Here is a 15258-nt window from a genome sequence, read left to right as displayed (position 1 = left end):
TGTTTAATTGGCTATGTTTCTATTAATCAACTTTTGCCTTGGTAACTCACGCCACCTCCCAATGTTGAAACAATTGTCAATCAGAAAGTTAAAAAAGGAACACACACAAACTTGCAATATATAACATTTATTTTACATTTTTTAAGTGGTTTCCATCAATCATTTTGACAAATGTGGGTGATAAATTGTGTATAGAGCAACAACTGTACTCTATATCCCTAAACATGCTTCATTTTTTATATAAGTTGACTAAAGTAATGCATTTGTTTTTGGAAGAAAATTGGGGAACTGAAATAGATAAATTAAAGATCAATTAAATATGTAAAAAAATAATTGGAGTAAATGCAGACTAAAAAGGCTTATGCAAGATTTACCTCACTGAAAATATTTGAAATTTTTCTCTGGATAATAGTGGTCCTAAACTGAAACTTAAAAAAAGTAAATGTAGAAACCATTTACAGATAACTTCCATTCATCCAACACAGCTTGTATTTATTTTAAAAAGGACACTTTAATGGACACTTATTTAGTATAACATGATGAATGCTAAGCTGGTGCTGGAACACTGCATAAGCCATAATTCCAGCATTAATTATTTAATGCCATTCAGAACAGTTAAGTTCAGAATATTGCGTAACCCTGACATTTGAGCTAGATGTCAACTAGTTTGTTGTGTGGCCCTGACATTTGAGCTAGATGTCAACCAGTTTGTTGATTAACCCTGACATTTGAGCTAGATGTCAACCAGTTTGTTGATTAACCCTGACATTTGAGCTAGATGTCAACCAGTTTGTTGATTAACCCTGACATTTGAGCTAGATGTCAACCAGCTTGTTGCATGGCCCTTACTTTTCCGATGCATCTTGACCAGCATGTTGCATGACACTTTTTCCCATGCATATTGACCAGCTTGTAGTATGGTTCTGATTTGACACATTGATGTTTACACACAAAAATCAAAATGTTTTTTACAATGAGTTATAATTGTATTAAACATGAAAACACATAAACTTTTAGCCACTTGTTGGAATGTTATTCATGTGCAAGTACTACAATCCAAATAAAACCAAATCTAAAATCTATCTAAGATTGTTTTCTGAAATAGCATATGATAAGGGAAAATAATGAGATGGTGTGGTTGGGTAGCAGAGCACTCAACTGCTAACACGGAAGTTCGGATCTCAGTCTTGACTTGAGTCTGAAGGATGTCCCTGAGTACCAGACTCATGTGAGGGAAAGTAAAGGTAGATGGGCACAAGGCTGAGAACACCATCCCTACACAGGTAGATTGCTGAGTCTGTAAAGGGAACTTGACCCAAAATTACTAATTTTATTAAATCTATTAACCATATAAAAATAAGTATTTATATGGCCTTTAGCAGGAAAAAAATCAGCTATAAAAACAAACAGCAGGGCAAATCTAGAATCATACAACAGGAAAAATCAGGTATAAAATAAAAACAAACCAAAAAAGTGACATTAAAAATAAACCTTGAGTTTTAAAAAAAAATTCAGTAGTTAACAGTGTAGGATGCATTTTAAAAAATAAATTTCCTGTATCTGAATTTAAAAAGTGCACTTTAAAATTCTTCTTTGCTCTGTGGGTGTTTGGCTTTAGTGATCTTCCTGTACAAAATACAAGGGTTTATGAGCAGTTGTTCTGTAACTTTCCATCTTAGCCATGCCATCTGCCTTGGATGTGATCAGGAGATTGTCAAAATCTGCCAGCCCATAACTGTCTGTACCAAGGGCAGCAAATCCATGACTAGGCTTGGCAGGGATGGTAACATTGAAGACAACTCTGCTGTCATAGGCACCCACTGCACATGTTCCCTGTACAAGTTGGACAAAGGCGTCACATTTTTTATACCCACCAAATCTGCAGAACTTTGATTCATTGATACAAAACAACTAGCTCTGATTAAATACAAAACAACTAGCTCTGATTAAATACAAAACAACTAGCTCTGATTAAATACAAAACAACTAGCTCAGATTAAATACAAAACAACTAGCTCAGATTAAATACAAAACAACTAGCTCAGATTAAATACAAAACAACTAGCTGAGATTGAGGCGAAGATGAAATGTTATGGTCTTCACTTGCATTTAGTTCACATGCATGATTTGCCATAAAAGAAAACAATGTTTTTGTGACTGAGCCAAGCAAATGATAAGCTTAAGAAGTGGCACAAAATAACAAAGTAACAAGTAAAGATAATCTATGCCATCAACTTACAGTAACAAGTAAAGATAATCTATGCCATCAACTTACAGTAACAAGTAAAGATAACCTATGCCATCCAGGCAGCACAGTCAAAGCCCCCTCTGCAAGTACCTTCACTCTACCTGTTCAAATAATGCAGTTATCAAAAAACAATTAGTTAAATACATTGTTAAAAAATGTTCATACCACTTTTTTTTATAAGAAAGTGAAACAGCAAAACTTAATACTCTTGACTCTTAGTTAGAGTAAATTTCCTGAAGATGTAATTTTACCTAAGTCGTTAGACACTACGAATCGATTATCCTGTAATACATAGAAAAATATTCCATGAGCCCAGAAGGCTTCACAGCCTCCTTGATCAACCTTGGCAGCAATAAAAACACCACTTGTGCCGTTTACAGGCAAAATCTCAAAGTCAACTTCAACAAAGAGATCAGTCCTAGGAAATAAAAGAAAACTATGACATTTACATTAGAAGTTTGCTAGTATAATAGATATAGGTTGTTCAAGTTTGTTTTAACAATATATAGCCTATAGATTACATCATCTTACAATTGTTGATTTATTAATTTATACTTTTAAAACAGTTACAGTTATATCAATCTTTAATAAGCCTATTTTGCTATGGCAACACTTAGAAGAAAAAAGTTAAAAGATCTAGTAAAAATAATGTAATAGAATATTACATTTAATATTAAGCAAGATAGGCAAACATCACCCAATTTACTTTGATAAAAGCGACACAACAAATACCCACATGCATATTAAAACCAAGCGTTTTTTTAGAGACATACTACAGTCAACAGGTTGTAGCTAGACTACAGTCAACAGGTTGTAGCTAGACTACAGTCAACAGGTTGTAGCTAGACTAGACTACAGTCAACAAGTTGTAGCTAGACTAGACTACAGTCAACAAGTTGTAGCTAGACTAGACTACAGTCAACAAGTTGTAGCTAGACTAGACTACAGTCAACAAGTTGTAGCTAGACTAGACTACAGTCAACAGGTTGTAGCTAGACTAGACTACAGTCAACAGGTTGTAGCTAGACTAGACTACAGTCAACAGGTTGTAGCTAGACTAGACTACAGTCAACAGGTTGTAGCTAGACTACAATCAACAGGTTGTAGCTAGACTACAATCAACAGGTTGTAGCTAGACTACAATCAACAGGTTGTAGCTAGACTACAGTCAACAGGTTGTAGCTAGACTACAGTCAACAGGTTGTAGCTAGACTACAGTCAACAGGTTGTAGCTAGACTACAGTCAACAGGTTGTAGCTAGACTACAGTCAACAGGTTGTAGCTAGACTACAGTCAACAGGTTGTAGCTAGACTACAGTCAACAGGTTGTAGCTAGACTACAGTCAACAGGTTGTAGCTAGACTACAATCAACAGGTTGTAGCTAGACTACAGTCAACAGATTGTATCTAAACAATGAAACTACACGAGCAAGTCTTACCAAGTGACATCACCAATAATAGCCACTGGGAAACTGAGTGTAATGGGACACCATTTGATAGGGGGTTGCAGAACTGCCTGTCTGCAGACTAAGCCATGTGATGCATTCTGGGATTTGACAACTTCTAAGGTACCAATCTGAGGGGCCAGTAAATATGGCTCTTGTGCAAGCGTGTAAACTGAGGATCAGACAACATTGACCACCAGACTTAGTGCTTTCAGGGCAAGAAAAAATGGCACAAAATAAATGGCTGGACAAAGGCATAAATATATAAACCTTGCAAGTTGGCTCAAATCAAGGTTGGTAAGACTTGTTCTGCAACCATTAGCACTAAAAAAAATACAGATCTAAGCAAACATTTCAAGCAACTTCTTCTATGACCATTAGCACTGAATATACCCAGATCTAAGCATACACTTCAATTAACAAGAAAAGTGGACCAAATAAGATTATTAAAAAAAAATAGCACACAAACAAGATAAGCAATTCCTGAATACTAATTGAATATAGTATATGTAAGCATAGAATAAAGAAAACAAAGTAAATGGTATCATACCACACCCTCTTACCAAAGTAAATGGTATCATAGCACACCCTCTTACCAACTCTGATCCCCAACAACATTCAGAGATTTATTGCCCATGTCAGCATCACACCAGACTACAGGCGTGTTTAGCACCATCTGTCTTATTACATTGCTGCTACCATTATTTACAACTTCATAAGAGCCTGTTTGTTGAGCTAAGTTAAAAGGTTCTTGATACAAGCTATAACCTACACCAAGGATTCAAGATTACAACAATCAAGGTAACAACTCATGAGCAAGGAAAATTCAAGAATTTTTTCTAATCAATTTTTAGAATGAATTTATTCAGATGTTAACACTAGTTAGATAAGCATGTTTACTGTAACAATGACACATGATGCAATACCTTCAAAGTCATCTTTGTACGGCAGGGGGAAGGGCTTTGGTGGAGGAGGGCTGGGGTAGGAGCCCCTCTGTCCCCCAGTCAACGTTGTGAGGGTAATGACCTCATCCAGACCCAAGCTCAGAGTTGCCTGGCCATTTTGTAGCTGGTGACAAGTTCAATGGGTTCATTGGGTTCAAGGTAAAACAAATGCTTCCTAAGTTAAATCTAATTCTCAAGCTAAAAATTTACCCTGAGGGGATTTCTTTTTTGAAACAAAATATCTTGTGCTCCATTGAAGCCAAGTTTGCTGTACCATACATTCAGCTCTGTGACAGTAGCCTGGGAATTCAAGGGACACAACTTGATAACTTCATGCATGGATTCATTACAAGAGCTCAATATCCAGTATAAAATTTATTTTTAGAGTTAACTAGTCAGAATTGTCCCTCCATCATATAGTATAAATTCATTTTAATTTTTAGAGAAAACAAGTTGTAATTGTCTCTCCATTATCCAGTATAACTTGCTAAATATTTAAAGTTCAGTAGTGTTAAGTGTCCATAAGCAACTGTCGTACTTACAAATGCACCTTTGAGTGTAATGAGCACATCCTGAGGTTGAACATCATATTTAGGTAGGGGAGGTCTGATGCAGATGGAATGATTGTGTGTCTATTGGGAGAAAAAACAATCTGTATCATATTTAGGTAGGGGAGGTCTGATGCAGATGGAATGATTGTGTGTCTATTGGGAGAAAAAACAATCTGTATCATATTTAGGTAGGGGAGGTCTGATGCAGATGGAATGATTGTGTGTCTATTGGGAGAAAAAACAAGCTGTATCATACTTAGGTAGGGGAGGTCTGATGCAGATGGAATGATTGTGTGTCTATTGGGAGAAAAAACAAGCTGTATCATATTTAGGTAGGGGAGGTCTGATGCAGATGGAATGATTGTGTGTCTATTGGGAGAAAAAACAAGCTGTATCATATTTAGGTAGGGGAGGTCTGATGCAGATGGAATGATTGTGTGTCTATTGGGAGAAAAAACAAGCTGTATCATATTTAGGTAGGGGGAGATCTGATGCAGATGGAATGATTGTGTGTCTATTGGGAGAAAAAACAAGCTGTATCATATTTAGGTAGGGGAGGTCTGATGCTGATTTAACTCAATGAAGCAAACTTGACCAGCAGTCAAATCTTACCATAGTCTCAATGAAGCAAACTTGACCAGCAGTCAAATCTTACCATAGTCTCAATGAAGCAAACTTGACCAGCAGTCAAATCTTACCATAGTCTCAATGAAGCAAACTTGACCAGCAGTCAAATCTTACCATAGTCTCAATGAAGCAAACTTGACCAGCAGTCAAATCTTACCATAGTCTCAATGAAGCAAACTTGACCAGCAGTCAAATCTTACCATAGTCTCAATGAAGCAAACTTGACCAGCAGTCAAATCTTACCATAGTCTCAATGAAGCAAACTTGACCAGCAGTCAAATCTTACCATAGTCTCAATGAAGTAAACTTGACCAGCAGTCAAATCTTACCATAGTCTCAATGAAGCAAACTTGACCAGCAGTCAAATCTTACCATAGTCTCAATGAAGCAAACTTGACCAGCAGTCAAATCTTACCATAGTCTCAATGAAGCAAACTTGACCAGCAGTCAAATCTTACCATAGTCTCAATGAAGCAAACTTGACCAGCAGTCAAATCTTACCATAGTCTCAATGAAGCAAACTTGACCAGCAGTCAAATCTTACCATAGTCTCAATGAAGCAAACTTGACCAGCAGTCAAATCTTACCATAGTCTCAATGAAGCAAACTTGACCAGCAGTCAAATCTTACCATAGTCTCAATGAAGTAAACTTGACCAGCAGTCAAATCTTACCATAGTCTCAATGAAGCAAACTTGACCAGCAGTCAAATCTTACCATAGTCTCAATGAAGCAAACTTGACCAGCAGTCAAATCTTACCATAGTCTCAATGAAGCAAACTTGACCAGCAGTCAAATCTTACCATAGTCTCAATGAAGCAAACTTGACCAGCAGTCAAATCTTACCATAGTCTCAATGAAGCAAACTTGACCAGCAGTCAAATCTTACCATAGTCTCAATGAAGCAAACTTGACCAGCAGTCAAATCTTACCATAGTCTCAATGAAGCAAACTTGACCAGCAGTCAAATCTTACCATAGTCTCAATGAAGCAAACTTGACCAGCAGTCAAATCTTACCATAGTCTCAATGAAGCAAACTTGACCAGCAGTCAAATCTTACCATAGTCTCAATGAAGCAAACTTGACCAGCAGTCAAATCTTACCATAGTCTCAATGAAGTAAACTTGACCAGCAGTCAAATCTTACCATAGTCTCAATGAAGCAAACTTGACCAGCAGTCAAATCTTACCATAGTCTCAATGAAGCAAACTTGACCAGCAGTCAAATCTTACCATAGTCTCAATGAAGCAAACTTGACCAGCAGTCAAATCTTACCATAGTCTCAATGACAATAGTGAGCTGGTCACCAGTTGGACTGACCAGCCCTACATAAGATCCGCCATAAGGAAGTTTCCCAACTCCAAAGCCATGCTTTAAGTACTTCCAACCAATGGATGTGAACTGGCTCGTGTGGGCTGGACAAAATTATTAACATTAAATGTGTACAAAGTATCTACATTATTTTTTACATTTTAATATTTAAAAAAAAAAATTAACTATCCATTTACAAGCCACCTCTGACTTGTAAATAAACAACTAGGTTTACCAGTTATCCATATAGGAGTCTCCACAAGTTTACAATATATCCATATAGAAGTGCCCACAAGTTTACCAGTTATCCATATAGAAGTGTCCACAAGTTTACCAGTTATCCATATAGAAGTGCCTACAAGTTTACCAGTTATCCATATAGAAGTGCCTACAAGTTTACCAGTTATCCATATAGAAGTGCCCACAATTTTACCAGTTATCCATATAGAAGTGCCCACAAGTTTACCAGTTATCCATATAGAAGTGCCTACAAGTTTACCAGTTATCCATATAGAAGTGCCCACAATTTTACCAGTTATCCATATAGAAGTGCCCACAAGTTTACCAGTTATCCATATAGAAGTGCCTACAAGTTTACCAGTTATCCATATAGAAGTGCCCACAAGTTTACCAGTTATCCATATAGAAGTGCCCACAAGTTTACCAGTTATCCATATAGGAGTGTCCACAAGTTTACCAGTTATCCATATAGAAGTGCCCACAAGTTTACCAGTTATCCATATAGAAGTGCCCACAAGTTTACCAGTATCCATATAGAAGTGCCCACAAGTTTACCAGTATCCATATAGGTGTATCCACAAGTTTACCAGTATCCATATAGGTGTATCCACAAGTTTACCAGTTATCCATATAGGTGTATCCACATTGTAGTTCCCAGACCAGGGCTGTACAGCAGTCATAAGGCCATCCCTGTAGTAGGGCAGTCCTTCATAGTAGCTGCCTATCAGGTTCCAGGAGATGGTCCTAACAAATGCAACATCAGGTAGGTTAGGATAGGTAGAAAATTAAATAATCTACAGGCATGTGTTGGCTTGTTTTAAAATACAAAGTTAGTGAAAAATAACTTACGATGTCATGAGTCCATTCACATAGTTTTGATTGATAATCTGTGTAAAAAAGTGTCGATTAACTTGTGATTATCTGTGCACCAAAAAATTACTAAAAGAGCAAAAATATTTCTAGATAATTTGAATATTTTTTTTGTATAATCAAACAGCCGTTTAACAGTAATAATTATAGTTAAGCATCCCTTACCCTGGCCCAGCATCCACCGCCCACTTCATCATTAAATGTACTGTAGTCTTCAGATGCCCACAGCTGTTTGCCAGTGTTGATGGATTCTTGAGTGGTGTAGGTGCCAGGATAGTGGCAGCTGGGGCATACAAGAACAGGTGTAGGTGCCAGGATAGTGGCAGCTGGGGCATACAAGAACAGGTGTAGGTGCCAGGATAGTGGCAGCTGGGGCATACAAGAACAGGTGTAGGTGCCAGGATAGTGGCAGATGGGCATACAAGAACAGGTGTAGGTGCCAGGATAGTGGCAGCTGGGGCATACAAGAACAGGTGTAGGTGCCAGGATAGTGGCAGCTGGGGCATACAAGAACAGGTGTAGGTGCCAGGATAGTGGCAGCTGGGGCATACAAGAACAGGTGTAGGTGCCAGGATAGTGGCAGCTGGGGCATACAAGAACAGGTGTAGGTGCCAGGATAGTGGCAGCTGGGGCATACAACAACAGGTGTAGGTGCCAGGATAGTGGCAGATGGGCATACAAGAACAGGTGTAGGTGCCAGGATAGTGGCAGATGGGGCATACAAGAACAGGTGTAGGTGCCAGGATAGTGGCAGATGGGCATACAAGAACAGATGTAGGTGCCAGGATAGTGGCAGCTGGGGCATACAAGAACAGGTGTAGGTGCCAGGATAGTGGCAGCTGGGGCATACAAGAACAGGTGTAGGTGCCAGGATAGTGGCAGCTGGGGCATACAAGAACAGGTGTAGGTGCCAGGATAGTGGCAGCTGGGGCATACAAGAACAGGTGTAGGTGCCAGGATAGTGGCAGCTGGGGCATACAAGAACAAACATAGTGGTGCAAAATAACATGAGTTGTATGCAATGTACAGACTTCTAATGTATTTCCCATCATTCTGCATAACACAACATAGTTACTTCCCTTTAGTCTAGAAACCCAATAGAAATGAGCAAGTAGAGAAGATGTATGATGACACAGATCTAATGTTTAAGGTGCTGGTTAGGTGATAAATGATAGGTGACAAATAACACAAGCATGGGTAGCATTAAAGCAGCCATATTTGATTGATCCACTCTGGTTCTTGTCCAGAAGAGAACTGATGATTCTCAACTTACACTGAAACAACTTTCTGGCTCCCCTATTTATTTTGATAAAGGCAACAGAAACCTTGACTGTAATTTAAAAAATTTACCCAATGCCATAGACAGCAGCAGCAAGGGCTGAATCTTTGATTATGTCAGAAGAAATCTCCCATTTTTCATCTGCTGCTATTATCAAGACATGTTGAAATCCTCTTTGGTCTAAAGTGTTCCTCAAAGTCTGTGCATGACATTAAATAAAGATGCCATACAGGCTAGTTAGTTAAGTTACAAGTTACAGCAGTGTTTCTTCCAGGACCAGGCATCTCTTTAGGGGAGGGGGGGTGCTGTGCCCCGCCAAAGAGAGTCTACCACTCATCTCCCCCCCCCTGAATATTTCAAGTGCCTCCCCAGAGAAAAAAGTCTGGAAGAAATACCGGTGTCTAGTAAATATATCAATATTCCTTGATGTATAGCATTGTGTGGTAATAACTTTGGTTTATGAACAGGTAAGTCATTTCCTTTAATTACATATTCCTAATTATGTGGGGAAAAAAAGTAGAAAAATCTTAATGGTAGAAAGATTTTAACTCTGCTAAAGGTAACAACAATAAAGTTCTTTAAATATATTGTATTCTAAACAAGCTTTGGTTGCTCTAGAAATCTTTTCAACAATTTGTGACTTAACATTTATTACATAGATGTTGAATGGTAGAGCTTTGGATGCTAGCCGAATGTCTTGAGTTCAGATTTAGATTCAGATTTGTGACTATACGACGTCACCTAGTCCACCCAGCTCTCATGGGTACTTGACTTAAGTTGAGGGAAGTAAAGGTCAGTGAACATAGTGTGGGGGTCAAGAAACATTAACTCTACTTCATCTGCCTAATGGATTGCTAGGTCTGAAGAGGAATCTTTATTTTTACTTTACACCATTACAGCTAAATAAAATTTATTTTTTATAGCACTCAAACACCTTTTATTACAATACTTGATTTATTTTTACTTTTTAGTATTTAGGTAATATAATTATAAAGATATAAGAGTGAGTCTACAATGACTAATTTTATATCTAATTAACTGAGAGTTATGAAATAAATGGACAAAAACTGAGTTATAGACAAATAACTGAACAGACACTTTAAAAAGCTTACAACAAGATAACATCTGAATGACATTTTTACCTTAATGTAATCTTTAGTATAACTTTTTTCATTCCAGATCTGGTATAAAAAATTTATGAAGAATTTAGCACCATTAAAATTATAGAGGTAGCATTTGAAAGATAATGAACATATCCGTCATATTTGCAATATTTTAAAATATATTTTAAAAATAATTATATAATAAATAAATATCAAAATAAATGACATACACCAATGTAGTCTATGGTCAAATTATGTTGAGTTTTGGCCCCTGTAATCCACCTGACAATGTAGTCAGCTGTTTTTGTAACATTGGTGTATGGTGACTGAGTTCCTTGTCCAAGCCATCCAGGGAAGCCCCATGGTAAACCGTACAGCTTGATGTCTGGATTTCTCTGAAGAAATAACAAATGGTGGCAGTCCATTAAAATATACTTCAAATTTTAAACCTGCTATAATTGAGCACAAAAAACATTATTTTAAAATATAAAAATAAAATGAACCTTTTTAGCCTCTTTCATCAGCCACCACTCATAGCCTCTCTCATAATTTTCTTCCCAACTGTTGTGCATATGGGATGCTTCTGTTCCATCTGGAAGATGAAATAATTATATTTGTGCTTCTTTTTTTAATAACAAAGTAAAATAGAAATAGAAATTTGATTATAACTAGCAGATGAAACTTGTAATATCAAATGCACATTTTGAAAAAACTTTTTTTTAAAGGAACAGAAATATTATTTAAGTTTAAAAATAACCTGTGCTTTGTGCATCTCCTCCAATTTCTACTTTTAATATCTGAAGAGCAGCACCAAAGTTTGGCTGAAAATATAGATAAAAAAAAAAACCATTGAGGATGGTAGTGAATTATTCAGAATGCAAATCAAATCTTTCACAACCATAATGACATGTCTACAGCCTTAAAAACAATGTTTATAAACAAGAAACACATTTCATGTATTATTAATGTAAACACTTTCAGCAATAAAATACAATTAAGACCAATATCTATGCATAACAATCAGCAAGTCTTAAAAAGTCTTAAAATATTTAACAGTTTTTTTTTTAATGTTTTATGTTAAATATAAATTATAAAGGAAGAAGAGAAATGATACATTTACCTTGAATAAATAATCCAAGATTTCATTTTGTTGTACTAAAGGGTAGTTTACTAACAACTTAGAAGTTGCCTATTAGGAATAGATTACATTAATTGTTAGTACATTTAAGTTTCATACAAAGAATCATAAAAGGCCACCCCTAAAGACTGAGCCCTAAATTCACACATTTTATCAGCATCATTGCCAAACAGAGAGATTATTTTTGAACAACATTTAGGTAGTGGGTAAAAACCAGTAGCGTAGCGAGGGGGGGGGGGGGGGGGGGGGCGGGGGGACATATGTCCATAGGGGGCGCCAAAATGGGTTTGAAAACTAAATTGAAAGCTTGAGGGGGGTGTGCAAATTGAAATCTTGAGCGGGGGGGGGGGGTGCAAATCGAAAAGTTTGTCCCCAGGCGCCGGGAAGGGTCGCTACGCCTCTGGTAAAAACTATCCTTTTCTTATTACATAGTGTGTAATAGGGCCCAACTCTAACAGATGATTCAATTGCAAAAATTGTTGTTTTTGTAGTAAATTATAAAATTTGGTGTTAACCCCCCCCCCCCCCCCCCCCACCCAGTTGTGGATTGACATATAAGTTATTACGATTCTCAACAAAACCCTTTTCCTTGGGCAAATTTTGCAACATTTTGTTAATATGACTCCCCCCCCCCTACATGGCAATAGCGTTAAACTATGCTCAAATAATACTATCGATGCCCGTCCGCTCCTAGCACTTATGCACATAAACTTGGAAAATTGAAGGCTGATGTTGAGGAAGTGTTAATAAAAATTGAAGGAACAGTTATTGTACTTGACTAGAATAAAATAAATGTAAAAAATAAGCCTACAGAAAAATTTAGAACAAAAAAATGCTAATGGTGTGGAGGAGTGGATTTTAGTGGTGAATGAAATGAAACTCTTACAACTTAAAGGTGATACAGCTTTCTATAAAGCACTGGTTTAAATTTAATGTCCTGTCACACTGTCTAGGCCCTACCATTTGTGGCATTCATTAGGGGGGGGGGGGGTGTCGAACAGGGCCCATCTTTAGTAATAGCACTACGGGTGTTGTCGCATTGTCGTTCAAGCCATTTAAAGAATTAGTCTATAAATATAAATAAACTTGAACTTTGTCAAAGTTTTTCAACCAATTATTTTACCTTAATAACATTTTATTTGTTGATTTAATTAATCTTTAATCAACATGGTGCTATTAACACTATACTTGTTTTTGTTTTCACCCAATCACCAGGAAACTTTGGGTAATCGTTGAGACTACTACTGGCAGTGGTTTTTTCCACAGACAATTTTCTCGAAAAGGTTCTTCAAAGAAACTCTGACTTTTGGGAAGATTTCTGACAGTGTATTAGATATTATCAATAAAATTATCAACCGGATTCAATTTCATAACACTAGATCTAAATGTGTTCCAAATGTAACAAGAGCAGTGTAGCCTAGTAGTATCAGATATGAGATATGTATCTCAATAATGACAACAAGCCAATCACTATCAAATTACTATAAATTGTCAATAAAAAGACTATTAGCATAATTATTTAATTACTATTATTTGGCAATATTTATTTGGGCCTAAACTAATAGTTTTAAATAGTTTTAATAGTAAAAACAAACTGCAATTAATAAACATTAAATGTCAAATGATTGTCACTAGAAACAGGAAAGACCTAGCCTAGAACAGAAGAGTTTGAGTCCTAGACTCTAGACTACCAGCTACCACTAGCCGTCCTCTAGCTAGCTCCTGACCTAGAATCTAGCTAGACTATATGGATACGAGCCGGCCCGTGGCATAACATACGCTGCTATTTAGTTGTTGTTTGTTCTACTTTTCAGTAATTCATAATTTGTGAATTTGACAGTACCAACGCTGACACTGAAAATATTTCTTTAAAACACTATAAGTAGCTCGTTAAGGACCATACCCCCCCCCTCCCTCCCCCCCCCCCCCCCCCCCCCCAACGTTTAAAATCGTTTCAAACTAAATTATCTGCCCCTAATAGCGGTCACTAAACCCGACTCCACGAAGGTAAACATAGTGTGAACCACAGCTCACTAAGACCATATAGGGGTGGGGATGGTAGGGAGCGCGTTTACAGCTTGTTTTCTAGTGTCTCCCAGAAGAGAATTAGATCTATATATAATAGAGAATAGAGAATAATATGAAGTACATTAGAACCCGAACTTGGTTGATCTATATTGGAATATTCTATAGGAGTCTATAGGCTATATTATAATATAATCGTAGGCTTAAATGAATACTATATATATTAATTATATAATTATATAATATATAGAATTATAGTTTATTATAGAATATAGATCTAGATCTAGTAGTACTAGTACCCCTCCTCCGCTTAATCCACCAATGCCGTCGAACTGACGACCAAAGCCTTGGGATTCATCAAAGTTTATTTCACTTATCAAAGAATAAGCATACAAATGTGAGGCGAAAACAGTTGTCCAAATATAAATATGAAATTGCAAAGATATTATTTTATATAGAATGCAGTGTTTCGTAATTGGATGAAGCATCTTTATTTAAAATAAAATCAGCGCCTCAACAAAGTTACAGTCATGTGAATCTGTTTTTGTTTTTTTTGTGTTGTTGTTTTTACATTGGTGGCTACTACAGCAAAAGACAGTCATGTGATCCAATTATTTTTAGAACAACGAACTTGATCTAGATCAGTGGTTCTTAACTCATATTCGATCGAACCCCAAGTTTCGGTGAGTCGGTCTCTGTCCTCGGGGGCTCGGCGGAGGTCAAAACACACACCCGACATATAGATCGGATTTTGTCAGTGAGGACAATAAAACTAGCTGCCGCGGCATATAACAGTTCAAGTATGACATTGGTTGTTTTTTTTTTAATTAAGTGCACCAGAGCCGCCGAGATAACACGTATCGACATCGTGAAATTTCTATATAATATACAGTTTCTTCCAGGCATCTCTTCGGAAGGGGGGGGGGGGGCTTCGAAAACATTCTACCGCCCGCCCCCCCCCCCCCCCCGAACGAAATGAAATTTATATAATTTATATAGAAAATATATACTTTTAACAATGTCCCCCCCCCCCCACGAAGAAAGTCTACCGCCCCCCCCCCCTCAAAATTTCAAGTGCCCCCCCCCCCCCCGGAGAAAAAAGTCTTGAAGAAACACTGATAATATATCGTGGAACCCTTGACGTCACGACTATTATTAATGGTTTTGTTCTTCCAACACGGTGTTGCTGATGCACGGTTCATTTTGAGAATCATCTAATATATTATATACATACGTTTTGAATTTGGGAACAAAAATCATATTGTATTTTTCGTATTATTAAGTAGGGGTTGGACCAGTTTGGGGTCGTCCATAAATTACGTCACACTCTTAGGGGGGGAGGGGGGGTCCGTAATTTTGTGACGCTGTGTGATGAGGGGGAGAGGGGGGGGGGGGGTTCAGATGGTGAGACGCAGAAGCGGATTAAGGTTGAGTGGGGCCCCCAGTTGAATTTTTTTGGGGGCCCCATATATATATA

The 15258-nt window shown here is 37.3% G+C and overlaps 1 protein-coding gene across 3 annotated transcripts; it reads right to left on the bottom strand.

Moving 5' to 3' along the window:
* Positions 1–108: 108 nt before the first annotated feature.
* On the bottom strand, positions 109–14369 carry LOC131956432 (galactocerebrosidase). Of its 3 annotated transcripts, XM_059320870.1 has the most exons (19): positions 14081–14369; positions 11739–11807; positions 11376–11439; positions 11122–11210; positions 10849–11013; positions 10658–10696; positions 9587–9714; positions 8402–8519; positions 8216–8253; positions 7986–8110; positions 7091–7230; positions 5180–5269; positions 4848–4937; positions 4620–4761; positions 3688–3865; positions 2500–2666; positions 2295–2349; positions 2240–2258; positions 109–1833 (listed from the first exon to the last, which is right to left on the bottom strand). In XM_059320870.1, exons 1-19 carry the CDS (start codon positions 14267–14269, stop codon positions 1615–1617), a joined length of 2124 nt encoding a protein of 707 aa, XP_059176853.1. In that variant the 5' UTR covers positions 14270–14369; the 3' UTR covers positions 109–1614. The 3 variants fall into 3 exon arrangements, with proteins under 3 accessions (XP_059176853.1, XP_059176861.1, XP_059176870.1); XM_059320878.1 differs by lacking the exon at positions 2240–2258 and having other exon boundaries at positions 2276–2349; XM_059320887.1 differs by lacking the exons at positions 2240–2258; positions 3688–3865 and adding an exon at positions 4290–4461 and having other exon boundaries at positions 2276–2349; positions 14081–14368.
* Between the last annotated feature and the right edge of the window lie 889 nt (positions 14370–15258).

This window comes from Physella acuta, unplaced genomic scaffold (assembly GCF_028476545.2).
Source record: "Physella acuta isolate Inbredline_101_S28 unplaced genomic scaffold, ASM2847654v3 ptg000079l, whole genome shotgun sequence".
NCBI lineage: Eukaryota > Metazoa > Mollusca > Gastropoda > Physidae > Physella > Physella acuta.
The sequence above is the reverse complement of the archived record's forward strand: the minus strand, read 5'-3'. Positions and strand labels throughout refer to the sequence as shown.